Source organism: Podospora pseudocomata, chromosome 6, assembly GCF_035222375.1.
Source record: "Podospora pseudocomata strain CBS 415.72m chromosome 6, whole genome shotgun sequence".
Taxonomy (NCBI): domain Eukaryota; kingdom Fungi; phylum Ascomycota; class Sordariomycetes; order Sordariales; family Podosporaceae; genus Podospora; species Podospora pseudocomata.
In genome coordinates this window covers 3,978,224-4,004,236 of record NC_085890.1, presented here as the reverse complement: position 1 = coordinate 4,004,236, position 26,013 = coordinate 3,978,224, and the positions used below count along the sequence as shown (strand labels likewise).

The 26,013-nt window shown below is 52.9% G+C and overlaps 10 protein-coding genes and 1 non-coding gene across 11 annotated transcripts; 4 read left to right on the top strand and 7 right to left on the bottom strand.

Annotated features, from left to right (window-relative positions):
- Positions 1–33: 33 nt before the first annotated feature.
- QC762_610580 (uncharacterized protein) lies at positions 34–1,173 on the bottom strand (the record flags this gene model as incomplete). Its single annotated transcript, XM_062892737.1, has 1 exon — positions 34–1,173. The coding sequence occupies one exon, from the start codon at positions 1,171–1,173 to the stop codon at positions 34–36; it is 1,140 nt and encodes a 379-aa protein (XP_062741348.1).
- A 633-nt stretch (positions 1,174–1,806) lies between these two features.
- On the bottom strand, positions 1,807–1,891 carry QC762_0102330. The gene has a single exon. It is a non-coding gene; the product is annotated as a tRNA-Gly (tRNA).
- Positions 1,892–3,084: 1,193 nt separating this feature from the next.
- Positions 3,085–6,096, top strand: QC762_610570 (uncharacterized protein; the record flags this gene model as incomplete). Its single annotated transcript, XM_062892736.1, has 2 exons — positions 3,085–5,002; positions 5,060–6,096. The coding sequence occupies 2 exons, from the start codon at positions 3,085–3,087 to the stop codon at positions 6,094–6,096; spliced, it is 2,955 nt and encodes a 984-aa protein (XP_062741347.1).
- A 692-nt stretch (positions 6,097–6,788) lies between these two features.
- Positions 6,789–7,418, bottom strand: QC762_610560 (uncharacterized protein; the record flags this gene model as incomplete). Its single annotated transcript, XM_062892735.1, has 1 exon — positions 6,789–7,418. The coding sequence occupies one exon, from the start codon at positions 7,416–7,418 to the stop codon at positions 6,789–6,791; it is 630 nt and encodes a 209-aa protein (XP_062741346.1).
- Positions 7,419–7,811: 393 nt separating this feature from the next.
- On the bottom strand, positions 7,812–8,546 carry QC762_610550 (uncharacterized protein; the record flags this gene model as incomplete). The annotated part of the gene is made up of 1 exon (XM_062892734.1): positions 7,812–8,546. One exon carries the CDS (start codon positions 8,544–8,546, stop codon positions 7,812–7,814), a length of 735 nt encoding a protein of 244 aa, XP_062741345.1.
- Positions 8,547–10,039: 1,493 nt separating this feature from the next.
- On the top strand, positions 10,040–12,180 carry QC762_610540 (uncharacterized protein). The gene is made up of 3 exons (XM_062892733.1): positions 10,040–11,550; positions 11,623–11,879; positions 11,935–12,180. The coding sequence occupies exons 1-3, from the start codon at positions 11,037–11,039 to the stop codon at positions 12,013–12,015; spliced, it is 852 nt and encodes a 283-aa protein (XP_062741344.1). The 5' UTR covers positions 10,040–11,036; the 3' UTR covers positions 12,016–12,180.
- A 1,197-nt stretch (positions 12,181–13,377) lies between these two features.
- On the bottom strand, positions 13,378–13,965 carry QC762_610530 (uncharacterized protein; the record flags this gene model as incomplete). Its single annotated transcript, XM_062892732.1, has 3 exons — positions 13,378–13,503; positions 13,600–13,710; positions 13,771–13,965. The coding sequence occupies 3 exons, from the start codon at positions 13,963–13,965 to the stop codon at positions 13,378–13,380; spliced, it is 432 nt and encodes a 143-aa protein (XP_062741343.1).
- A 183-nt stretch (positions 13,966–14,148) lies between these two features.
- On the bottom strand, positions 14,149–16,422 carry QC762_610520 (uncharacterized protein; the record flags this gene model as incomplete). Its single annotated transcript, XM_062892731.1, has 3 exons — positions 15,788–16,422; positions 15,329–15,734; positions 14,149–15,261 (listed from the first exon to the last, which is right to left on the bottom strand). Exons 1-3 carry the CDS (start codon positions 16,189–16,191, stop codon positions 14,149–14,151), a joined length of 1,923 nt encoding a protein of 640 aa, XP_062741342.1. The 5' UTR covers positions 16,192–16,422.
- A 998-nt stretch (positions 16,423–17,420) lies between these two features.
- Positions 17,421–20,058, top strand: QC762_610510 (uncharacterized protein; the record flags this gene model as incomplete). Its single annotated transcript, XM_062892730.1, has 3 exons — positions 17,421–19,107; positions 19,161–19,382; positions 19,451–20,058. Exons 1-3 carry the CDS (start codon positions 17,748–17,750, stop codon positions 20,056–20,058), a joined length of 2,190 nt encoding a protein of 729 aa, XP_062741341.1. The 5' UTR covers positions 17,421–17,747.
- Positions 20,059–21,260: 1,202 nt separating this feature from the next.
- Positions 21,261–23,876, top strand: QC762_610500 (uncharacterized protein; the record flags this gene model as incomplete). Its single annotated transcript, XM_062892729.1, has 4 exons — positions 21,261–21,354; positions 21,413–22,016; positions 22,070–23,325; positions 23,383–23,876. The coding sequence occupies 3 exons, from the start codon at positions 21,261–21,263 to the stop codon at positions 22,905–22,907; spliced, it is 1,536 nt and encodes a 511-aa protein (XP_062741340.1). The 3' UTR covers positions 22,908–23,325; positions 23,383–23,876.
- QC762_610490 (uncharacterized protein) lies at positions 22,988–25,899 on the bottom strand. The gene is made up of 3 exons (XM_062892728.1): positions 24,347–25,899; positions 23,383–24,273; positions 22,988–23,268 (listed from the first exon to the last, which is right to left on the bottom strand). Exons 1-3 carry the CDS (start codon positions 25,649–25,651, stop codon positions 23,062–23,064), a joined length of 2,403 nt encoding a protein of 800 aa, XP_062741339.1. The 5' UTR covers positions 25,652–25,899; the 3' UTR covers positions 22,988–23,061.
- Between the last annotated feature and the right edge of the window lie 114 nt (positions 25,900–26,013).

The window sequence follows — 26,013 nt, the reverse complement described above, 5'->3', positions numbered from 1 at the left end:
CGTGATTATCTACGCGTGTCGCTTATCCAAGAATCAAGGCACCCAATCTCCCTCCGAATCATCCTCATCCTCCACCATCCACCCCTTCCCCCGCTTATTGCTCATCCCCCTCTTCCCGCTTTTACTCCTGTTCAAATTCCTCTTGCTCCTCCTCAACGCCTTTTCCACCTTGCCCCCGGCATCATCCACCAGATCTTCCCCCCTCTCCCTCAGCTGATGCTTGGACGCCTCATCCCTTACATCATCCCAGACATCCCTCTTCCCCAGTCCAGTCCCATGGACCCAATCCAACATCCCCCACGTCCCGTAATTTCCTGGCTTCCTCCCCGTGTAGTGCATACACGTCCGCCTGGTTATCCCACCCATGATCACGCCCGGGATGATGGTGTAGGAAGAATGCGACAGTGTTTCTTCCGCCGTCGTGAGGGCGAGAAACACAAAAAAGGTGAGCAGGTGGAGGTTATTACGCAGGATGAGAGCAGGGAGGTAGGTTGGCACGAAACGGTGGAGCAGAAAAGAAAAGGGGTGGTCGACTCTGACTTGGAGGGCAAAGGGAGGGGAGCGGTATCGATGGGCGTAGGATTTGTGCAGTGACGGGAGGTAGCGTGGTTTGGGTGCCTTGGGGAGCTTGAGCCTTTTGCTGATGGTGGATGGCGGGGTGGGAGGGGGGGTGCCGTGGAGCCAGTAGCGGTGGGTGTAGTAGGTGAGTATCTCGCGAAGGGTGAACAGCAGGGCGAGTTGCTTGGCTATTTGCCATGGGAGAGGCAGCGTGGTGGAGGTGCGGAAGACGGGTTGTTTGAGGAGGAGGGAGAGGCCGAGGGACAGGCCAGCTTCAACAGCGGTTTCGAGAGCGAGGTTGAAGAGGGCCAGGGCGAGAAGTCTGGAGAGGGTTTTGAAGTCGGTTGGTGGCAGGGCGGATGCGCCGTTGTGTTTTATTGTTCGGGCGACGGAGGGGATGAGATTATCGAACAGCAGGAATAAGAGGGATGGTATCAGCCAAAAGACGAGGCGGATGGCGGTTGTGCCGATGAGTTCGATTTGGATGGGGGAGTGAGTGAGCACCAGGGTCGACCAGGTCATGTAGAAGAAGAGGAGGTTGAGTGAGGTTGACCATGATGTGACCGAGGTGGAGAAGAAGTAGGAGGCTATTGGGAGGGATAAGAGGATGTCCATAGCGTTTGTTTGTGAAATTGAGTGGCCCCTTATGTGAACATGAGAGGTAGCTAGTGGTCAAGTACAATCAAGGGGCAGTTATGAGCAGGCTGAGTGGTTCTTTGTGTCGGCAGAGCAACTGAGCTTGGGAGCCGTGTTCAAGTGAGGTAAACGGGGCGAGTCAATTAAAAGAATATGTGAAAGCATATCTGGCTCTGCTTTTCTCAGAAGAAGTTGTGCCCAGTGAAGCATGAGGCACTGTTGTCTCTTCCTTGGCACGCAGTCCCAACTCGTCGTCAGCATCCCTGTTCTTTTAAGAGGGCGAATGACGTCAGTTGAGCTTTCTGTACAGAGAGCGGTCTACAGAGGCAGAATCGGAGGAGCCCCCGTGCCCCTATAATCATTGGAATCCTTCATTTCCAAAAGACTGATAAGAGCCCCCCCTGTGCCATGGCCTGGCAGTCTTGCAATCAAAACACCGCCGCAATTGAGATCAGTGCTGTTTCGAAGAGAAATTGAGTATTTCACACTTGTTTGATCTTTTTGCTTTATCTTTGGATGTGGACGATACTCCGTATTGGAGGTCAAAAATGGAAACGGGTCTTAAGCTGAGAGTCAAGAGCAGAGCCAAAAATGCAAAAGAAACGGCGCAATTGCGCGATCCGGGATTCGAACCCGGGTCCCTCGCTTGTCCACATGAGATGGGAAGCGAGGATTCTAACCACTAAACTAACCGCGCCGTATTTGATTGTTGAAATACTTTGGGGTAGTTTATGTCTATGATGGCTAGCCGCAGCATGTGATGATTCTATCTTAATGGCTTCGATCGACACTCTTCCAGCATGATTGTATGGTCGGGAACGGTCCATGCGGTGATGATTGATCACCACAGAAAAGCAACCCTACAGCGAAAACGGGCTGTGTCACTTGTCTCGCGTTGATGGGGAGTCAACTGAAGGACGACGAGCTTCATCAGCTGCAAAGGGACGGCCCGCTCTTCGTCTTCTAGAAGAGGCAATCTTCCATTATAAGATGCTGCCGAGGTCCAGTACGTGGGTCTTTGAGATAGAACAAGTTCAGAATGCAACGTCTTGACCTTGTCTATTCCATCAGATCGTCCTCGCTTCCTCTGCACGGTAGCATTCACTCTCTTGTTGAGCTCCCTCTCGGGGTCAATCAGGGGAGACGGGGCACTTGAAATGCACGCGTGGGGAAGGGAGGGGCAAGTGCATGCAGATTGCAGATGGCCCGTGCTCCCACAGCTGCTTTCAGGGTCCCAATTGGATGGACCAGCCAATTCAGGGGCCCGGGGACCACAAGACCACAAGGCGCGCGAGAGGCCAGAGCACCGTGACACCGTACTGTGATTCCTTATTCCTGCAGAAGTAATAAAGTATTTTTTTTCTCTCTCTCTCTCCATCATGCTGGAGTTAGCTGCCTGGGGGTTTCCAGCAGGCAAATACTAACATTACCCATCTGTTTTGTCCTCGTAAGATACTCTTATTTGTCCAGCTGACCCTTGAAGCGCACGGCCCGGCTGTTAATTTTTTGGGGGGTTCATCAAATCGAAAAAGTCAATTCCAGTTGTCGCAACCACACAGGTCTCGCTGTGCTGCAGCAATTGTCCTTGACTGTCCTGCGCCATCCCCGCTTGGCGACTCTCCTCGCTGCTCCTCTCCCTCTTTTCTTCCAACGATGCTGCTTGTCTAGCGCGTGTGGGCTTTGACCAAGGACCTCCTCCAGTCTGCAAGCCACCGTTGGCCAGAGGGGAGTTTCCCGGTACCGTGACGTTTTCCGTTTCGACCGGCGATCGCTTCGTCCTGCAGGAGAGCGTCTCAACACATTAGCCTGCCCGTCAACCAGGTTGGCCCCGAACGTTAATACCTAGCCCCTCGTCCCGCGCCGCGCCCGCCGCCCTCTGCCTCCGCCACCATGGACCACCACCACCTGGAGTTGTCGTCCGTCGTACCACTACCGCCTGCAATTCCCCGCAAGTCCCGCGAGCGAGACCGTCCTCGTCATTCTGACTCCCGCCGTCTCGCTCTCGACCCTCCTCCTATCCTCGACTCGAGGCGCGATCGAGAGCCCGACATCTTTGCCGACTGGACCGACCGAGACCGACAGGTTTACGCCAACCGTTACCCCAAACCCAAAGAAAGAGGACGAGACTCTGAACACACCATCGCCGCCCCACCCACGCCTGCGTCACCCGAAGTAATATCGTCCCTCATTACATCCCTGTCGGCCATATCGAGGCCGCTCAGCAACCACTTTGACAGCCCGTCCTACCTCGCGCCCATCGGACCAGGAAGCCCCATCAGCATCTCCTTTCCCGGGTCGCCCACACAGGCCGCCGGCGGTGGTTCGTTTGGCGTCGACTACGGCGCCTTTTCCAAACCGTCCTTGGGAGATCTTAGAGAGGAGGATGTGCCGTTAGATGAACTTGCTGCGAGCCCTCCGGTGATCCGGACCTCCAAGCCCCCAAGTGGCCTGTCTGTACTCACAGCACCCAAGTCTCCGAAGAGCGCCGGCCCGAGGGAGAGTTCTGGCGGATTAAAGGGCCTCCTGTCACGAGGGAGCAGCAGTGCCTTGTCTCGGCCGTCAAGCAAGGGATCATTGACATCGGGAGGAGCAGAGAGCATCGGCAACAGCTTCGGGAAGCTCAGTGTCGAAACCAGGAACGAGCCCGTCTCACCGGGCCCCGAAGGACACGGACTCAGAAAGCAGCGGTCCTTTGAAAGCTGGGGCTGGAAGAACGGACGAAGTCAGCGCAGCCTCAAGTATATGAGCAGCAAGGAAATCCTGCGAGAAAAGGAAGCCGACAAGAAGAGAACCAGCTACGGCACTCCAGGATATAACCCCCCGAGTGGAAGCACAACACCGCGACTGGATCCACTTTCGGCCGAGTCCATAATCAACGAGGAAACGAACCTCGACCTTGGCAGAGACGGTCTGAGCAGCACGCTTTCCAGTCCAAGGGCCATCCCTACCAGAGACTCATCCCTGAGGAAGACGGGAAGTGGTGCTAAGCGCTCCTCTACCCGTGCCTCGCGGAACTCAAAGCGTGAAAGCGGGACTATCCCCGAGCTTGAAGAACAAGGCTCCGAGGGCCGTACCTTTTTTGACGACACAAAGTCACGAAACTCCAGACAGAAGCCGCTCGATCCTCTGAGGCTCTCCGCCGACATCCCGCAGTACAGCTCGGACAGGCTTCAACCTGAAGTACACAGCGCCCCTCCTGTAACGCCCATGGCCAGCATGTTTCCTGATTTGGAACCCCTCGACGACGGCGCACCGTCGCCGGCCATTGCTCAAGGACGCCGCAGAGACCGTGAGACCAGCACCGATGCGAAACGACGACGATCCGGCAGAACCACCCCTGATCCTTTTGGTGGATACGCAAGCGAGGGCGGTGGTGTCGCTGTTAAGTCGAAGCGGAGCAGCACTCGGCTCAAGAGACTCTCTGGAGCCCCAAGTCCGACCCCGGACAAGGCCTTAGATCATCGTGCATCGAGCCATTCGAAAGGTGACCACCCACACATTGCGTACGAGCGACCACCGAGCGCGGATAGTATCGACGACGCGGTGGAAAGCTACCTTTGTAGCCCTCGGCTGAGCCAAAAGATTCGGCACCCACAGACCGGACGCGTCATCAGCTTTAGTGAGGTTGGCGACCCGAATGGAAGCGCTGTGTTTTGCTGTGTCGGCATGGGGCTGACGAGATATATCACGGCGTTTTATGATGAGCTGGCATTGACCCTCAAGCTCCGGCTGATCACTCCAGACCGCCCTGGCGTGGGAGACAGCGAGCCATACGCTGAGGGGACTGCAACACCTTTGGGCTGGCCGGGTATGTTATTTTCTATCACTTTCTAGTCTAGCTGAGGCTGATACTAACTGCGTTCAGATGATGTCTATGCAATCTGCCAATCGCTCAAAATCACCAAGTTCTCCATTCTAGCCCATTCAGCCGGAGCCATCTACGCGCTGGCCACGGCACTTCGTATGCCCCAACACATTCGTGGCAGGATACACCTCTTGGCGCCATGGATTCCACCGTCGCAAATGAATGTCATAGGATCGAGCGCGCAGACACCTTTACCACCAACAAATGCCATCCCCACAAGCCAACGGATATTGCGCGCCCTCCCTACCCCTATTCTCAAGGCCGCCAACAGCAGCTTTATGACGGCCACCAGTTCCAGCATCACTAGCTCTCTACCGAAGCAAAAGCGAGCGCGGCGAGAGAGGAAGAATAACGCGGCCAGGGAGAGCAAGGAGCAGTCCAAAAGCTCGTCACATGGTGCGGACAATAAGGAGAACCGCATGCACGATGACGGGTCCAAGGGCGCCTCTCAGATTCCGGCGGCCGACGAGTACATGGACCACGTAAAACCAACGGGGACGAACCCTACCGGCGGCGATAACATGGGTCACCGTCACAATCGGTCCAACTCGACACAGCAAGGAAACCGGCGGACTTCGGACAAGGAGGATCTCCTGTCGGCGGCAGCGGCGCTTGCTACCTCGCAGCTGGCTGACCGTGAAAGACAGGAGCTGTACGACAACCGGCTGACGCATTCCATCTGGCAGCTGGCCACCACCGGAGCCAACCCCGCCGTCGATCTGCTTGTGTGCCTCGAGCGGCGCCACACGATTGGCTTCCGGTACGTCGACATCACCCGACCGGTGATTATCCACCACGGCAGCCGCGACACGCGCGTGCCCGTCGATAATGTCAGATGGCTGGGAAAGACCATGCGCCGGTGTGAGGTGCGGGTGCTCGAGGGCGAGGGCCACGGTTTGATGGCGAGTGCCCAGGTCATGGGCGGAGTGCTGATGGAGATCAGCCAGGAGTGGGAGGAGTGGAGCAGAGTCACAGGTGCGACCACGCGGAGAGAAGAGGGGAGGGGAAGAAGAGGGACGATTGGACAGGCGAGATGAAGTTGTCTACACACCCACACACACACACACACACACACACACACACACACACACACACACACACACACACACACACACACACACACACACACACACACACACACACATGCATGCATTTGGGATAAGGGTTCAGAGAGTTTGCATACCAGGTGTCATCTGTGTTTTGGAAAAGGAAGAGGGCTTCTTTGCAAGGGCGGAACGTATTTTTATTCTTGTATCATCTTCATCAGCATCGTCAGCCTTGTTGATCGCCAGTTTGCTCCTGGATGATGCTCTTCGCGTTTTTTATTATCTTTCTTGGTGCTTCAAGTCACAGGTATATATCCTTATAGTTCGATGTAGTAGTAGACTAGCTTTAATGTTGAGTGTAATCTGGCGGTTTGCGGGTAAAGAGTGCCGTCCTATTTCAAGGCACATTACATCAGATAGAAAGCATTCTTGTCGATGGTATTATTACCCCTGAATGTACCCTATCCAGCCTTTACCAAATATCTACCTCTTACTGCATGCTTGCTGTTGTATACAGATTGTCTGCCGCATCATACGACAGCAGCAGAACAGGAGTGTCGATTCCAATCTCAAGTCTCTGTGTCTGTAAGCCTTGAGCGAGTCCAACCCAGGTCATTGTTTACTTCTTGCCAAACCACCCCTGCATCCGTCGGATTCTCCAGCTGCACCCTCCAGCTTGAACATCAAGCTGTCTTTTGCTTCCTCTTCTTGCTCGGCTTCCTCTTCTTCTTCTTCTTGTTGTTGCCCAGCCTCTTCTTGAACCAGGACCCGAATTTCTTTATTTTGCCAAGCACAGACTTGGACTGGGATTTCACGCTCTCGGCTATCTTTTTCGTGCCATCTCTGAACTTCTGGCTGCGGGAGCTTTTGGTGTGAGCGGTGGAGGATTTGGATTTGCCTGAGGGGGCGGGGGAGAAGCGCTTGAGGATGTTGTGGTTGTTGGACTTGCTGGAGGAGGCGCGCCGGGAGGGGCGGTCGAAGTTGATGCGGTCGTTGGTACCGCTGTCACATGGACGTGTCCGTCTCTGTTCGGGCTGTTCAGGCCGTTGCTTCTCAAAGAGCGCTTCCCACTCTTGCTTTGCCCTTTTCGTTGCGTTTTCCCAATCTTTGCGTTGGTGCTCGATAAAATCCTGTGCGTCACGCCTTGCTTTGGTTTGAGGGTCCTCGTTGAATGGGTTTCTGAATGTGACGCCTGGAACATATGGCTCATGAACTGGCGTTATCTTTTTGGTGTCTGGTATAAAAGGCGATGGTCCAGGGGGCCCGCCTGAACAGCCAGGAGGCTTCGTAACATGCCGCAGTTCGGTGGGCATGGTTGTAGGTTGACTGGCTTCCGTGGGAGATTGGGAGGGTATATGCTGATGATGGGGTGTGGACAAAGATTGGATTAGATGATGTGTTCTGGAGCTGATGGGATGGAATGGGACTGGTCGGAGGCGAAACACGAGTCGAAATCTGGGGCGCCCCTTCTGGTAGTATGTCGGCCACTTCCCAACCAGTTCTAGGAGCACTTGCCTCTCTAGGTAACCGTCAGATCAACTGCAGGAAAGAGAACCTGGCAACGAGAATGAAGCAGCAGGTTGGATTTGAAGCACGCTAGCAGCGTCGTTCTGCTATTTGGATAGTCGTTTACACACTCACTGACGGGACTGCCAACAATGGTGAAAGCATTTGCCTGTCCATTTCCTCTCATGGTTCACTGAAAATCATGGCTTCGTGCCGCTGCAGATAAGAAAAGGGAAAACCTTTGTCGGCCCGCTCTCAATATCCCCCTTTCCAGGCTCACTCTCCACCCTCTTGGGCAACTCGAACGCTGTTTCCACCGTCACGCTCTCAAATCCAGCCTCTTCAATGATCTCCTGAATACCCTCTCTTTTGATCCCATGCCTCTCCACCCCATCCATCTTGCTCTCGGGATGAAACTTCCTCGCTTCGGGCCCAAAGTCCTCAAAGTCAGTCACCGCAACTTTGCCTCCCGGTTTCAGCAACCCGTAAATCGTCTTGAAAACGGCCGCCAGATCCGGGATATGGTGCAATACCAGATGCGAAACCACAAGGTCAAACGTCCTCGCCCGTGTCTCAGATCCCAGGGTGGCTTTTGTCAACGGGTCGATTTGAAGCCTTGCATCATCCGGGTCCTGCAAAAGTGCGCACACAGCGAGAACATTTTTGACGTTTTGGTGAGAGCCAGAGGAAGAAAGCTTGGCTGTGAGGACATCGATCATTCCCGAGGCCGAATCAACTGCTGTGATCGATCTCACATGAGGAGCGAGAAGGAGAGACAAAAGGCCTGTCCCGCAGCCCAAATCGAGGATATCAAACGAGGCGCTGCAGAAAGGGAGGTACGATTCGACGGCAAGTTCAGTGGCGAGGACGACCGAGGGGTTGGAGTCCCAGTTTGCGGCTTCTTGGTTGAAGCGGGTTTGGTTGGGCTCTGTCATGTTGAAGCTCTTGGGGGCCTGATCTGAAGGTTGAAATGGGTGCTGAGGTTGGTGGGATGATGTGTCGGATGATGAGAAGAAGAAAGGCATCCGGTGAACCTCGGAAGTGGGGAACTTAGCGCCGGCGGGTGATGTAACCGGGGAGCTGGAGAGGGAGGGGTAACCTACCTTACCTAGGTACATTAGCTTAGGTATGTTGTTGTATGACAAAAGTTTTGTCCTTTTTTTTCCTGTTATCAACACAAGAAGACCATGACGGAAGGGGGCAAAGCTACCTACCTATGATGGATTTTTAATATCAGTGGGAAACCACATTCATAGCCACGATTCTGTCAAGGCTGAATGGGGAAGAGAAAACGCGTGCTACTAAGGTAGTAGGGAGTTGTCGAGGAACGATGAACAATGATAAAGTCGGGTGTTGAAACTAAAATCTCTTTCGACCTCGCCCAGTCTTGTTGAAATTCCGACCAGCGTTTGGGTTTCGAATCTCGGAAGCACGAGCTCTTCTACCGGCGCGCATGACAGAGATGAGGTCAATCGCTTCTCTGCGAAGAGATTGCTCTGGAAACCTCATCCGTACAACTTCTTTCAGGATAGTATCCTGAATCTCCAAAGGCAGGCCCTGGAACCGCGAGAGGTCGTGGGCCTTGATCATTATTGTGACTGACATGTTTTGAATCTGAATGTTCTCTGTATTAAGTAGTTTGTTGAGTTGCGAAATCGAGAAAAGGAAAAGAGAATCGCAGTTTTTAACTGGTGTCTCTTCTTTGTAGCCATTCGTGAAAAGGAAGACGCCAGGTCGAAGGTTTGTCCTTTGCAAAGTTAGATTCAATCATAATTGCCGTCTGGCAATCCAACTTTAGATACATGTCATGATGGAGCCAGGCAGCAAAGATCCCCTTAGGGATATAGTTTTGGCGCCTCCAAAACTAAACTCGATCCTCAAAGCCATTCATCTGACAAGCGTGGAAACCTCTCTTCCACAATGACTGAGGCTTGAGCATCTGGATACCAGTTAACCGACCCACTTATTCCCCAAGGGAAAAAAAAAGGTGTGAGTGGCGTAAGTGCGCCCCTTTTTGGCGTTCCTTGCCCATTTACCCTGTTTTCCCGCCGGCCAATGGCATTGCTCACATCACTTGTCTCTGTCCAGTTTTGACACATTGTCCACCATCCCTGGTACCAAATCAGCCAAAAGAATTCGAAATCATGAAGAAAAGAGTTTTCATCTTGCTCTCGGCGGCTTCAGTCTCACCAGAGTCAGAAGTGTCAACTCTTTTCAGAGGAAAACCTGCACAGTTTGTTTGAACCCTTTAAGCAACGTTTACAACAGTTCAGAGACAACGTTACACTAGCTTCACATGCGATCAAGTGTCTATGATCTGCAAAATTCCTCAAAGATGCAGTTCGGCGCAACTACCGTGTGCACCGGCCAGCAGATGTCCCCAATGCAACCCAAAAGCTGGGGTAGATGTGTCATCAACCCGGGAACCATTGTCCTTTTTGGGACCCGGCCGAGCGGTACTTTGGTCTCGTTTCAATGCAGCTGGCTTGATGACTGCCTTTTGTCAGAAACGGTTGACCCCCTGACAGCTTTATCTCCGGCTCCATCTGAACACTTGAGCGTTGATGACAGGATCTCAGTCATAAGGTATGGGGTCGAAGCCTGCCAGTTTGCAGATTTTGTCCGATGCCCAATAATCGCATGGAGCACTTCCAAGACTAAGCAGTGGCCATTCAGCGGGTTTGCAGCCCCAGAAATCCTGAGTCTTGAAGCGGGAGATGTGCCAGAGTGCTTAATAGGAGGCACAGTTTGCGTGCCGAGCCTATGTACCCCTGGAAGATCTCAAGGGATGCCCAATCACCTCGTCAAGACCCCGGAATGGGCCGCATGAACCTTACGCCCCAATTATTCCCTTACCATCCTTTTCCAGGCCTCGACCAGGCCGACTACCGTACCAGGTTGTGGACGAGTGGGCCATAACGGCCTGAACCGCCTGCTACCAAGACAGCTCCGCAAGTCCTGGGTTTCATGTTACACCGTTGCATGTTTTCTGAAGAAGTCACTGTGGGGACGGCGTGGCATACACCGGAGGTGACCACTTGGGAAGATGCCCTGACCTGGCCTTGTGGACTTTGCCATGTCGAAGCAGGGGTAGCATGGATCCCATGTGGTTTGTTGCTATCACAGTGCACCCTCTCGTGCTCCTAACTGGTCACTTCATGGCACCGCTTCATTTACTCCAGACCCAGATGTCAGGTTCTAGATGGCCGACAGGAATCTTTATATAAGTTGAGCCTCTCTTCCTGTGTTTCGGTCTTGAGAGGCTAGGGTCTAGGTCTTCAACCACATTCCTTTTCCAAGACACCTTCACATTCCTTGGATTTTGAGACACTCCTTTGCAAACATTTGAGCTTTTCATCTTGGCGACCGCTTGTACATACTTATTCTTCTTATCACTCCTTTTTTTTTTGTTGAGCTCTCTCACCATGCATCTTTCTTCCTATCTTGCCCTTCCTCTTTTGCCCCTGTTGGCATCTGCTTATCAACCTCCCTCTTACGCGGGCTACTCTCTCCTCTGGGCTGACACTTTTTCCGGTTCCTCGGCCACCCTCCCGTCCTCTTCAAACTGGGACATCATCAACCGAAACATTGGCGTCAACAATGAGCTCCAGACATACCGCGCCGACCCCAGGCAAATCCAGCTTTCTGGTGGCCAGACTCTTCAAATTGTCCCCTGGCGCGACAGCCAGCTTCAATGGACATCTGGCAGAATAGAGTCGAGGTACACCTTCACCCCGGGCGCAGGGAGAAGGACGTTGGTAGAGGCCGAGATTAGATTTGGAGGGAATGACATCTCTCAGAAGCAGGGGATCTGGCCTGCGTTTTGGCTGCTGGGTCAAAGCATCCGGACCGGGACTGGCTGGCCGGCATGTGGCGAGGTGGACATCATGGAGACGGTCAATGGGTTGTTGACGGGGTATGGGACAATTCACTGCCATGGTATGTTATTATCCCTGCTGCACCACAGGTAGCCATGGTTGATAGTGACTGACAGATGCGGTACCTACCTAGTCTATCCAGGGGGCGCTTGCAACGAGCCCACCGGTCGAGGGGGGGCCATCAATATCCCCAACCAAGGCTGGCAAAAGTGGCGGGTCATCTTTGACAGGACCTCTTCCGATTGGAGAAGCGAGCACATAACTTGGTACATGAACGGGCAGCAGTTCCACCAGGTCAGGGGCGATCAGATCAACGATGCTGGTGTGTGGGCGAGCTTGGCCCAGAAACCGCTCTTCTTCATTCTCAACGTGGCTGTAGGAGGTGACTGGGTAGGTCTTGTATTCGAGGAATGCATAAGGGAGAGTAGCGCTAACGGTCAAACAGCCAGGGTACCCCAACGGAAACACGGCCGACGGTTACGGCTCGATGATGGAGGTGGGATATGTCGCTCACTATTCCACATGATCATGGCAACAGGAGCAGCTTTTTTGAGAAGTCAAGGTCATTCGTTAGATCTTCGTGTACATACCTACTTGACATCTTTTCGCCTTCTCTCTTCCTTGTATATACTTTTCATCTCAGCCCATCACTCGCTCTGGGCTGAAGACATTATGATACCTATAATCTAGCAATGTGTCCAAATCCGCCCTGTGTGGACAGTCAACTGATCTGAGCTGAGCCGGCTCTGGGCTTGACTTGGCTCAGGATTCCGGGTCGGCTTGACTTGAGGGTATCACGGCTTGATTTGGCTCAGGCCAATATAGGGTTGACTTGACTTAGCTCAGGTAATTGTCCACACTGAATCCACCCTGAAGGATGGCTCGATATGCGCGCTCCGCCCGCCGTACCAAAAGCAAGCACGCATCCTGACACGATCGGCAGACAGTGTGTTCCTCCACAAACCATCGTAATTCACCCCAAAAGGCCTCTGTTGATCCTGTTCCTTATGTTCTCCCTCAAGATCCTCTTTCCCACTATCCCCTCTAACATATGGCTCGTCATCTGACTCGTCCACAGCCTGGTTCTGACTCTCCGCTTTCATTCTATTTGCCCATCGCCTTTTTACCCAGCGCCGATTTCTCCTTCTTCTCGGTCTCCGACTTCCAGAACTAGTCTGGTTCTCAGCAGTGTTGTTGGGGGCCAATGACGTGACTATATGGCGGAGTGTATCCCAGTCGAGAGCTTGCCTGGCTCGATCCGGGTATGCAGGCACGGAGCGAGACCTGCGAGCCGGCTCGGCATCTATGTCCCCATATGGGTCACGTCCACGTTCAATCAAACATGAGGGCCGGCGAGTGCGGACTGCGCCTGGCCGTGGGGTATGGTACCGTGAGGTCTCCTCTTCGTCTGGGCTGTTGGGCGCCATGTTGGTGATTGTGGTCTCGTGAGCGCGTGGGTGCGTGGGCTTGTGGGCGCGTGGGTTCGTGGGCTCTTGGTGCTCGTGGGCTCGTTGATATGTGTAGAGGTGAGTATGATCTGGGGCAGAATTATAGGTAAGGTAACTGGAATCTGGCGTATCAAGACAACTGGAAGACGCTCGCATTTTAGGGAAGATAAAACAAACTGGTATTTTAGACTTAGCACAAATCTCAGCCACGACATTATGACTGCATGCTGTGGCGACAGATCATGAAGCCTCTCAGTACTGTAAGTGGATACAAAGCTTATATCGCACCGTGATACTTTGGAACACTATGATCACAGGGATGATGTGGTGATTTAGGCTTTGCACAGAAAAAGTTTACACCTTGAAAGTTCTATTCGCAAGCTTTTTGGAGCCAAGCCATCCAAAAGCCTGACAACCTGGAAGACACAACAGGTCGGTACCTAGTACAGACCGTCAACAAAGTCTACCACGATGACTTTCTCTACCAAAGCGCCGATGCTCTTCACAAAAGCCTGATGAGAAGGGTCGGTCGAGACGTAGTAGTCTCTGTCCTCCGCCGAGGAGAACTCAACCACGAAGCCGTGGGTGATGCCATTTTTTCGATTGACTGTCAGTAAGATCATGATATCGTAGGATGAAAGGTACCTCAGCTCATCACACACCTGGAGCCCCTCTGGTGAGTTGTCCTTACCACCTTTGATCGTCTTGATATAGGGTGTATTGCTTGTGGGGTGGAGGCAGCTGCCTTTGAGCGCAATGAAGCGATCGCAAGCCTATGTGACAACTGAGAATTAGCACAGACGGGCTTTCAAGCCAAGGGAATAAGTACACACGGCCTTGACATCATCAGCATCAGCATCGGCCTTGATCTGGAAGAGAACGGTATGTGTTACGGACATGGCGCGTAGAGTAGGTTTGCGACGGTGGATGAAGATTGGAGAATACCTGTGGCGGGGCCGCTGATCATATGGCCGTTTTAAATCCCGTGGACTTCCCCGCTGTACCACGTGAAAAGAGTAGGACCACATGGAGAAACCTAGGCAAAAGATTGGGTCCTGAAGCGGAATCACCACGGAATGGTACAACTCAACTCCCGATTAAAATTAAACTCGATGTAACTTGCTGGCGCCGGAGCAATAGATGGCCCTCAACCCGGTCGAGTCCGAGACTGAGTGCGAGTCCACAAAGCTCACGCATTTGCCTCGAGATACTCAAGTCCGACATAGCCGCCCGTTCTGTGTTTGTATCCCTTGATCTCCATCTCGGACCTCCCACCTCTCGCTTCCCACTGCGGTCGTGGCATAAAAGACATGCCCAGGATCCCACTTCTGCTTGATACTTGACAGTCGCTCATAGTGACCTCCATAAAACGCTTCCCGCCAGTTTGGATCATCAATATGAGCTTCGTTCAAGTATGCCCCACCACCATCACTCTCCGGAGCAACCGCTCTGAATGGCGCCAGGATTTCATCTCTAAACTCCCTTGACGCAGCACTGATCAAACCGGGGGTGAAAGCTAACGGTTCCGCGTCAATCACTGCCGCCAGGATGAGGAAGCAGACAGCCTCCCGCCAAGCATTGTTTACGGCGTTGTCAACGTTGGCTCTGTTCCTCGGCGCCTGGTGATACCCCATCAGCATCCTTCCACTCTCACTATGCCGCTTGATGACCGCAAAAGTTTCTTCGAATTTTGTCCGGTTTTCCCAATTTCGGCGTGGGAGTAGCCAGTTGCCGGCAATGTTCATCCCCCCGGCGGCGTTCAACATGACGTCCTCGCCCCAAGTGGAGGCCCAGGCGGGGAGATAGGCATCGTGTTGGGTTGTGTTTGGTGTGAATGGAATACCCAGTTCTGTGAGCTGGTCAAACCATGGCTTGACGAGCTTGTTGAACGACTCGATGGTGTGGTTTGGCGCAAAAAAGGGGCTCATGCTAAAGACATAGTTGCCGTTGGTATTGACTAGTACCCACCAGGAGTACGTGCCCGCATCGGTAAAGGGGATGAAAAGCTCAAAATAGCCGCGCATTCCCTTCCAGAATGTCTCGGCGGAGACAGTATCAGAGGTGCTGATGGAGAAGGTGGAGGTTACGATCGGGAGTTTGGGTTGAGCTCTGATGATCACAGAGGTGACCACACCGAATGTGCCAGCTCCGCCGCCACGAAGAGCCCAGTAGAGGTCAGGGTTATGTTTTGGGGAGACAGTGGTGAACTGGCCTTCAGCAGTGACAAGCTGAAGAGCGAGAACATGATCGGCTGCCATGCCGTAGAGGCCTGACAAGGGTGTGTGACCGCCTCCAGCTACGTAGCCTCCGGCATAACCGACGCTCTTTGACGTGTTAGCAGTTGGACACCTGGTGGGTAGATATGTGTTGTGGGTAGTTAACGCTGCTCACCTCGCAGATGCCGCCCAGGACACTGACACCATTCCGATCCGCTGCCTCATAAACTTGCCTCACCGTCGCTCCAGGGGCAATCTTGAGTGCTTTGCCACCTTGCTCAAAGCCATCAACTTTCAGGTCGTCAAAATACCGGATATCGTTCAAGTGATGGGTCCAGATACTCAGAGCCCCGGCCCCAGTCGACTTGCCCAGGTAGCAATGTCCCGTGTTCTTGATGACCAGCCTGATATTTGTGTTCCTTGCAAAGTTGATGGCTAGTTGGATTTGCTGCACATTGGTAGCATTCACTGCGTATATTGGGAATGCGCCGTGTGTGCAGTTTGAGGATCGAGGATCTGAAGTCGGAAGACAGGTCCTACCCTGGAAGTTGGGGAAGAAGTTAGAGGTGGGGTCATCCTCACTGGGGAGCTTGTTAGTGTTTTCACTACAGCTTATAGAGAGTCAGAGGCATACTGGAAATAGGGATTGCTAAAATTTGCTTGAACCTGGGAGCACCTCTGCGCATCGTAGAGGCCTGTATTGGCGTAGCAGACTGCCGCAGCTGGGACCGTCTTGATCAGAGCACCACCGAGGACCTTACCAAAGGCATCCCATGCTTCCGGTGAGGGCCAGTCATTGTCTCCTGGAAACACTTTGCAGGTGCCAGGGCTTAGCCGATTAGGTGTTGCTGCGGTTTTTTGACCTGTGAAGGGAAACAGGTGTTCATATTGCGAGGTATTGGTGTCCTGGACAAGTCTCGCCAAACCAATGGGGTCCAAAGGTGTTGTCTCCCAAGCAAAAAGAGGATGGGAATGCCTGGTGGCTTGTACCGAGAAATTAAAGGTAAGAAGAACTCCCAGAATCTTGATTAGCGACATGGCGAAACAATGTTCACTTGGTAATCGAGTGTTGAGGGAGATGACGGCCCGGCTTGCTCTGGGTATCGAACACTCCTGTCATTATATGATCTCTCAACCATGCCGTGCACGGCTGACGGTCTCACAGAAATTGTGCAGATCTTTTCACCCGCATTTCTCCGCACAAAGGTTACGTTTCCAAGATCTTTACACTTGCTTTGAAGTATTGGATGGGCCAGTCGGGGTGTCTACCGCATATGACAAGTAAATGATGATCCAGGCTAAACACGACGAGTCCGATTCTCGCTTTAGGTTGCGACACCCCTGTGTAACGGGAAAAAGAACTGTGCTTGGTGTGGTGTTCAATAGTCGTGAAATTTGCAGTTATAACCCATTTATTCCATGATTCAGGTCAGGTCAGGTAGCTCTATTTCGCATAGTATGTTACTCTCCACAATCCGCAAATTCCCAGCATCTCATACCCTATAATCATCACCGCCTCCGCGATCACTACTCCTAGGCCGACTCGGTTGCGGTGCCGTTAGCAGGACTTCTGATTCTGCTTCCATATTTCTCCCGCCCCCCATCTGAACCTGCCTGTACCCATCATATGAGCTGTCGTCTCTTCCGGAAGTTTGCCATGTCCGTTCCCTTGCTAATCGATCGTATAAACTCTCGCCGCTGACTTCCCGTACCTCTGGCTCCTTTTCCTTTTTGCTTGGTTTTGATGAATAAATGGCGAGAATGACTGCGATGAAGAAGACGATGGCAAGGGGAATCCCGATTGCGGCTGCAAGTTCGACGGACCCCCCTATCGCGTCGGCGGTCGCTGAAGCTCTGCCTCGAGAGAGCAGTGCGAGCATGTTGAGGACTAGAATAGATAATGTAGCTTGGAAATGGCGGAGCATATATTTGATGTTCTTCCCTCTCGAAGCAGCCACTCAGTGCTTTTTATGTCTTTGTGAAGCGCCTTGGTTGCTATCACTGGATCGATGGTAACCAATCAATGGCGACGCGGAGCCGAGTCTTGGAACCAACACCAGTCCAGCCGTGACAGCTCTTGTAGATCACACTTATGCATGCAGAATCCTCCACCAAAGCTCAAGGCGCTTGGGGACTGTCAAAACAACAAAAAAAATCTAGCACAATGCTGTGTCAGTCAGGGGTTCAGAGGTCAGGGGGGTTAGGGATAGAACAGTCCCCTTTTGTGTCGGTGGTTTCCTGTCCTCATGATGATACACTTGACATTGAACCAATTGTCCTTAAGCCAAAGCCCGAGCCAGGATGACGGCTATTGGGCATTTCTTCACTGTGCAGCAGGCTGTTGGGGGCAGTGCCGCCTGAACGAGACCAATCGACGCATCGACTCGCTCTCCGATGGAGTGCATATTGCATGTCCCCGCATGCGCAGCCCAGGCAACGCCAGGCAGGACGGTCTCACAGCCTGCCTCAGATGCCAACACTATGAGCAACCGCGGGGTATATCAAGATGATCCATCTCATGCAACATCCAAGTTCCCCATCACTCATCCTTTCTCTTCTTTTGAAACCGACACAAAGCCACAGATCCAACAACCATGCCGAGTGACAAGCCGCTCCAAGACGACGATGAGTCGTACTCCATCATCGAGCGTTTGGCTGATGCCATCCGCATCGAAGATGACCTCCACGCTGGCACCGAGGATCGCCAAAGGCTGGTTCAGGATCTCTACGAAGGCCCCAAAAAGTGCCAATGTTGCCTGAACTGGGTCCACGAGATGCCCCCTGACGTGGAAGTCGACCAAGACAACGAGGACTGCACCTATCCTCTCATTGTCCGCCGCCGTGTTCTAGCCACCATGAACGGCAACAAGAAGCGGATTGAACTCCACTCGATTGAGATCCGCCATCCCCAAGTCCGGGAGGTGCTATTCGACGTGTTTGAGGGATACGATAACCTCGTGAAAGAGGTCAAGTTCTTGATCTTCAAGGCACCGTTCCGCCCATTCTTCTGGCGCTGGGACAGGTTCAACGCCGCCATCGACAAGGAAGAGAGTGAGGTTGTCAAGACCATTCTGATCCAGCTGAGGTCCCTTGTCAGGGCCGACCTGGCCGAGGCGTTTGCAGTTAAGGACGAGCTCGTCAGCCACGGCATAATCACTTTCAAGCACCTGTGGACCATTTTCCCTCCAGGCGAGCTCGTGTACGAGACTCCGCGTATCACCAGGCAGTCAAACCTGGGTGACTTCTTCATCGTCACCGAGGTGGAAGCCCCTCACGATGACCCCGAGCGCTACCAACGCCATCCACGATACTACCTCTTCTGCACAGGCACTTCATGGAATGGGTCTAGCTTTGGCGCCACGAATGACAACATCAGTCTCTCTAGCTTCAAGGGCACCAGAAAGATTGCGGACATGCGAGTCGTTCCGGTAAAGTACCTCGAGGATGCGGCCGCAATCAAAACCCAATGCCTCGAAAGGGGAAGGAGACATCACGAGCTCGCTGGCATCACCTACAAGGCATATCTCCCTGAGAAGGCAGATGAGATGAGCGAGTCAGAGCGGAAACAGCACACCAATCGCATCATATTGGATTCTCGGAACTGCCCCAGAAGAACCTTTACCAGACACCTGAGCGAGGTGAACAAGCCGCAGCTTTACACTGAGCTGATTACGCAAGCTCCGGTTGACGCTGCCCCGCCCGGTGGTCACCGTCCTCTTGAGGACAACCCGCTGAGGCCTCGATACCGGCAACCAATTCCAGTGCACGACCACGACGCACCGTATGACGAGCCGTACGCCAGACCTCCTCCACGACCTCTAGTTGTCGAGGACGATCCTATGGCGACAGGGACAGAAGATGGCGACAAGAACAAGAAGCAGGTCCTCGATGAGCTCGAGCTGTTGCTTTTGTCTTCTTACATGCATGGCTATTGCCTCAAGGAGAGAAAATGGGGTAAGCTTTTGTTGACTTTCTTATCAAGCCAACTTACTGACGACGGCAAACAGATGACTTTGAGGTGGATCGCATCATCGACGTCGAGAAGAACACCAAGCCCTTTGATAGCCTTGTGCTCCCGGACGGTTACAAAGATCTCATTCTGTCCTTTGTCGAGAATCAGCTCAAGGACGGAGAGGCCTTTGACGATGTCATCAACGGCAAGGGCGGTGGTCTTGTCATGTTGCTGGCCGGTGATCCAGGTGTGGGCAAAACAATGACGGCAGAGTCTGGTATGTACCGCAGTATACCTCGAGCGCTTGTGTTTGTAAATGATTGGAAGCTAACTTGTGTGCCTCAGTTGCTGAAAAGATTCATGCGCCGCTGGTCAAGATGGAGTTGTCGGACCTCCTGAAAGACGAACGGGATCGTATGCCCGAAAGGCGTCGGCGCGATTCCCGGTCACGCTCACCCGTCAGCAGCCGCGATGACGATGAGCTGACCAGGACCTTCTCGCTTGCCGCCAAGTGGAAGGCCGTGCTCCTAATCGATGAGTGTGACATGTATCTTGAGAAGAGGAGTGACGACTCCCCGGAACGAAACCGGCTCGTGGCCCGCTTCCTCCGTGAGCTGGAGTACTACCCTTCTCTGCTGTTCCTCACCACCAACAGAGAACGTGTTCTGGACCCGGCCATCTACTCGCGCATCCACCTCACCATCAACTACCCTGCCCTGGACCTGTCATCACGTCTCGCTATCTGGAAGACGTTCCTGGGCATGGAGGAGGGAGAATTCGCCTCCACGGTCACGGATGAGGAGTTTGACACGCTAGCGTCGATCGAGACAAACGGCCGCAGGATCAAGAACATCACCAAGACAGCAAGGATGATGGCCAAGAGATATGATAGAGGTATCACCTTCGAGGATATCAGGAACGTGATGCGTATTACGGAAGGACTGCAGATTTGATAGAGCAATGAGTCAGAATAGGACGGGGGGATTCAGATTGAAGTCTTGCCTTTCGGGTTTTTCACAGCACCTAGCAGTGTCCTAAACAGGCAGCTTTTTCCTGCTCGAATGTCATTATCAAACCAAATGCTAAACATAGACTGATAACCCAGCTAATGGTGTTCCTTCAGATGATGTGCGCAAGATGTAAGCCTTCTTCATTGCTGCCAGCTGACCTGTTCTGAACACCCTCATCATGGGTTGCTTGTAAGCAGTCTGCCATACACCATGGGTAGAAGGAAGCCATGGGATGCTTTTGCCCTTGCTCATTACTACGCAACCGACGCACAAGCCCCCTATTGGTCCTCAAGATGGCTACAAACATGGGACGATGATACGTAAAACACAGGGAAGGAAGGTGTGCCCCCCACGTGCCAACGTCTAAACCCAGGAACCGATAACCCGGGTCAGTCATATCAGGCATCTCTTGCTCGTATAGAACTTCATAGACTCACCATCTAGAAAGCTCGGGCCGAACGCCCCTAGACTCAACCCCTGAGCATAAGCAGTCGCCAAGGGTCAGCATTAGCCCAGTTTGGGCTTGGTGGGGTGGGACTATTTGCTTGTGCGTGTCCTCACCGATGAAAGAGCTAGGGACCGCCCGCCCGGGGCAAAGACCCTGGGCTGGAACTTAAGGTCCGCAGGAGCTGGTTTGTGGCGCGGTTGCAGGGCTGATGAGCGAGTGGCCCCCCGGCCCCGGGGACATGTCTGTCCGAGTTTTCGGACTTGGATCAAATTCAGGAGCCCTGGACGCGTCTGATCCACGGGGACCTTTTGTGTTTTCCTGGTTGTGGGCAATGCATGGTGAACACCAACGTACCAGAAGAACTGTGGCGAGGTGGTCAAATTTGGTTGACATGTTAAAGCGTCAGGGGTTGGCACCCATGTCCCGACCAATCGCATGTTATACGCAGCCTGGAAGGATGGCATAATCTCATGTCCACCTAGGCGAAGTAATCGCGTCTGGTCGTTCCACACAAAGTGCTTGGTATGGGTCGACTAACTTGGGTACCTAGTCTATGAAAGATGTAGATGGGCATATAAGTTATCAAGATTCCCAGAACTGATCTGCATTACCTATCTCCCCATCTGGCTTTTCAACCTTCAAAGTTCAGACTCAACCACCCATAGTCTTCAAGGTCACTCGAGTTCACAGAGTCACAATGTCTGTCTCAAGGTTGAAGGCGTGGCTCGGGGCCGGTCTGTTGGCGACAGCGCAACTCACCTCAGGTTACGCTCTTGACCTGGGTTCAAAGGGTAAGTCTCCCTAGGTTGTCAATGACCTAGATAATGCTCAAACACTGATAATTTGCAGAATCCGTCGAAGCTGTCACATCCACTCTTTCTTCTCTGGCCTCCAACGCCCCCAGACTTGCCCTGAAGCTCACACCAGAGGGCTTGAAAAAGCAGCTGGAGGACCCCGAGTTCATCACCAGCTTGGTTTCAGGGGTTGAGAGTCTGATTGATGGCCTCAACACTGGCCGCCACAGACGTCGGCTCACACCCAACGTCGCGCCCCTTGTTCCTCAGGAGCATCGCCCCAGCGCGGCTCTTCGGAAGCGTCTCGACGTGGATGGTGTCCAGATCCCAAGCTTCGAGGAGTGGTTCCAGATTGACATTGACGATCTTGGACTGAGCGCCGTCTCCACCGCCAGCTCCAAATCCGGCAAGGAGGCGCCGCCTGCACTCTCCAAGCTGACGCTGGAACTTATTCACCAACTGAACAAGCTTGACACTGTTGCCAGTGTCCACGCTTTGCAGCAAGGTCCACCTCCTGCTGTTAATCCTAATGATGACCCTCGCAGCGGAAATCAGGGGTATTTGAACGCTGCCCCTCAGGGTATCAATGCCCGTTACGCTTGGACAATCACTGGTGGTGACGGTGCCAGAGTTGGTATCGTTGACATGGAGCAGGGATGGTATGTTGCTTCAGCCCCTCTGTGATAGACCACTTGACTGACTCTCTGAATAGGAACCTCAACCACGAAGACCTTCGTGCTGCCAACATCACCCTCATTTCTGGCCGCAACAGGGACTATCCCGACCACGGCACTGCCGTCCTGGGCCAGATGCTCATGGCAGACAACCAAATCGGTGGTGTCGGCATCGTCCCCGCCGCCAAGGGCCGAGTGATCTCTCAGTCTCGTCCCGATGGCTCGTACAATACGGCTGCGACCATATTGGACGCCTGTAACAACATGGCCAGCGGTGATATCCTCCTGCTTGAAGCTCAAGAGTTCGACCCCGTGGGCGGCCAATACTACTGGCCCGTTTCGGTGGCTGACGCGAATCACGAGGCCATCCTCGTCTGTACCGGCAGGGGAATCATCGTTGTCGAAGCGGCGTGCAACGGCGGGAATGACTTGGATGCCTACCGCAACCTGTCCAACAAGCGCATCTTCAACCGTGCATTCCCCAGCGAATACCGCGAGTCCGGTGCTATCATGGTCGGAGCGTCCAGCGCGTCGGTTCCCCATTTCCGGCTGGGCTACTCCAACCACGGCAGCCGTGTTGATGTCTACGGCTGGGGCGAGAACATCGATACCACTTTTACCAACGCCGATGGCACTGCCAACAACCTGTACACCACCAGCTTCAGCGGCACATCCGGGGCTAGTCCGATTATTGTTGGTGCTGCTGCCGCCGTTCAGGGTATTGCCCAGGCGAGACTTGGTCGCAAGCTGAGCCCTGCGAGAGTCAGGACTATTCTGACCACCTCTGGCACCGCCAGCCGCACTCCCTCTTCTGATCGCATTGGTGTTCTGCCTAATCTCAAGGCCATTATTGACGGTGGGCATATCAGAGTGTAGACGGGGTACGGAGTGACTGGATGGATAGTGAATAGAAGCGTTTCTTGGGATTTTCGACGAGCTCTTGGTTAGATTATAAGTTGGAAAGAATGATTATTATCAGATAAATGTTATTATCCATTGATCCTTTGCACTTGCTGATTTGCCCTCCCCATCACCTCAACGCTGGTCCGCAGCTGTACTCCCACTTCTCACACTCCTGCTCCATCTTGCAGAGCTTGCCGTAGACCTGCTGAATCTCGTACCTGTCCAGCTTCCCTGGGTCGCACTGCTTGACGACCAGTAGTCCATCTCGTATCATATCCAAGAAGTCATGCAAAAACCCGGTGCATGCTGGGTCGGCGTGTAGTCTCTTGATGAACTAGAAATGGTATTGGGAACTGATCTTGGAATGGGGAATGTGAGAGGAGATGGGAAAATGTGTCAATGTGTTAATGTGTTAATGTGGGAATATGGTAAAGGGGACAAGACATACCTCGGTGACAGCCGGCTTGACTATTCCCTTGAGACCCCCTCTTTTCTGCCCTTCCATGCTGTGGTCCTCCTCGATCATGAAGAAGGCATCGCTGGCGATCTCAGGTGGAATGAGACCACCACCGTACAAGATGTCCAGTTTTGTTCTGTGCTTCAGACTTTCAGCGCTAAAGGGCCCTGCTCTAAGCTGTGTGAATTCGTCGAGGAGCTTTTTCCCTCCCATGAGCCAAGTGACAAACTCTAGGTACAAACATCCAAGCGTCCACATATCGTACTGACGGCCTTTTGGATCTTGGTTGGAAGGCAGATCGCACTCGGGTGCTCGATAGTTGTAGGTCATTCCGACATGAGAGAGCGGCTTTCGGGATATGGTGCGATGAGAAGATGTGGAAGCCAGGCCAAAGTCTGTGAGCTTGAGGGTGCCTCGACTCTTCCATGTGGAACAATGATCCTGAGTTGGGCCATCTTGAGCATTGTCTAAAAAGACCAGCACATTCTGTGGCTTGATGTCCCCATGATGGCCAAATGGTTCCCGTGGACCTGGCTTCAGGGTGTTGCCCAGCTTGGAGTTGGTGCTTGAATACTCGTGAATCTTCAACACACCGCTTGCAATTCCTTTGCACTGATGTGCCATCCATTTCACAGTGCCGTGGTCCATTTTCGGGCTGGCCTCGAACTTTTCCCAGTAAGAAAGTAGGTCAGATTTGGCGCAGGGGAAGATCAGGAAGAAACTGTTTCGCTGTTCATAGGTGGCTAGTAGGGATATGAGATGTGGGTGTGCAAAGTTGCTGAACTTCTTCAGCATGTCAACTTCTCTTTTGAAGTGATCTTTATTTTGGGAATGGAGACGCTTGATGGCGAAGGTGCAGATGCATGATGGTTCTCGAGGACACTGCAGTGTTTTATTAGGACCCGCTTTAACCCAATCTTATCTGCGTACATTTGATCCGGGATTATGTACCGACCTTGAAACTCTTGTGAAAACTATGATGATCAGGGTGAAGGATGGCCCTGAACACCCGACCTCCACCACCCAACAGCTCTTCCTGCTGACTATCGACAAAGGGATCGTTGGATATGGCTTGCTTGTTCGGGTCCGTCAGAAAAGGCATGATGATCCCGTCCTGTAGAACATAGTGCTCGACTTCCTTGTACAGCTCGCTTTTGGCAAAAAAAGGGGCCAGAGTGACGAATTGCCACGATGCGAAATTCCGAATCTGTAGAGGCGACCAGCTCCCTCGGAAACACTTGAGCTGTTTGTCCCGTTCCCTCGAACAACGTAAGTCGCATTCGCCAGGTCTCTTTGGGTTGCTGACTCTGACCAAGGGCAAATCCGAGTCGTTGATGTTTTCTTTGAGGAACTTGGTGATAGAAGGAGACTTCTCGACAAGGACCAGGATCGCAAAGATTTTACGAAACGTTATGGTCTTTGTTTTGGGCTTGTCGCCCTCTATATAATTCTCGGTTGTCTCGGCGCAAATCTTGCGCGCGTATCTCCGGATGGTTTTCTCATCATGGGTCTCTCGGAGGGGACCTGATAGTTCCTTGTAGACAGATTCTTCGGTGATGAGCAGAGGTAACAGATCAATAGGTATGAACCCTTTCTCTTTCTCTTCGTCATCAAGCGGGTGGAGAGACTGAAAAAGTTGTGTTTGGAGCGACTTCCTGTCTTTGGCATGGTTGCGACTTTTTCGCCGCTGGAGAAACCGAGATTTCCTATCTGGATCGCGCATGTATTGGCCGTTACCGAGATCTGTGATCTCGCTCGGTTCGACTTCATGGGCCGGTTTGTGGTGTAAATCTACTATTGGTACGCCACCGTCCCCCCGGAATGGTGCACGAGCTGTGTAGTTGACTCTGGGTGATTTCCGGCCGCTTGAAGATGTCCGCTCTTCCACCTTCCACAACTCAGAGTCTGACTCGTCGATAATACCCTTTCGATCCAGCTCACTGGTGACTAGTGTATCGAGTCCACCTCCAAGTTCAACAGGACGCCTAGATCTATCCTGGAGGTGTTCTTCCTCTGATGATACGAGACTACTGCCTGAGCTGGACTCGGTGTCAGAGTATTCTGTTGCAAGATCGCTCTGGTCTCTGGAACCATCGTTTGCAGACGTATGCGGCGACTGTCTGGTGTGATACCCCGAGGAAACGAGACTAGAGGCTTGATGAATGCTTGGAGAAGGAGTCTTGGCAGAGGGTGATGCAGCTTCAGATTCCATGTTCGAGTTGTCGACCTTCATGTTGAATACCGGTGTCTGAGGTTTCATGGTGGGCAGTCGTAGTCGCCTGTCATGGTAATTGTTGGAATGCACTTGATATCGAGGGAATATCAAGACATTTCCTGTCCATTTTGACGCTCAATTCCATTGTTATCTAAGGTAGGTAAGGACCAACCCATGACAGAGCCTCGTGAAAACCATTCCCCTGAAATTTGCTAGGCATTTTGTGTCGCTCATTGGTGTGCAGCAGACACCAATCATGTGCGTTGAATGGGTTGAACTGGGGTGAAAACTCGACACCAGACAGCCGGGGCTGAAACTCCAGTCGGGTGGGATGGGAAATGTACGTACATGTTATGCCTCGCCCTCCTTACACAGCATGTGGTACGCGCCCAGGTGGCATTGGGGGC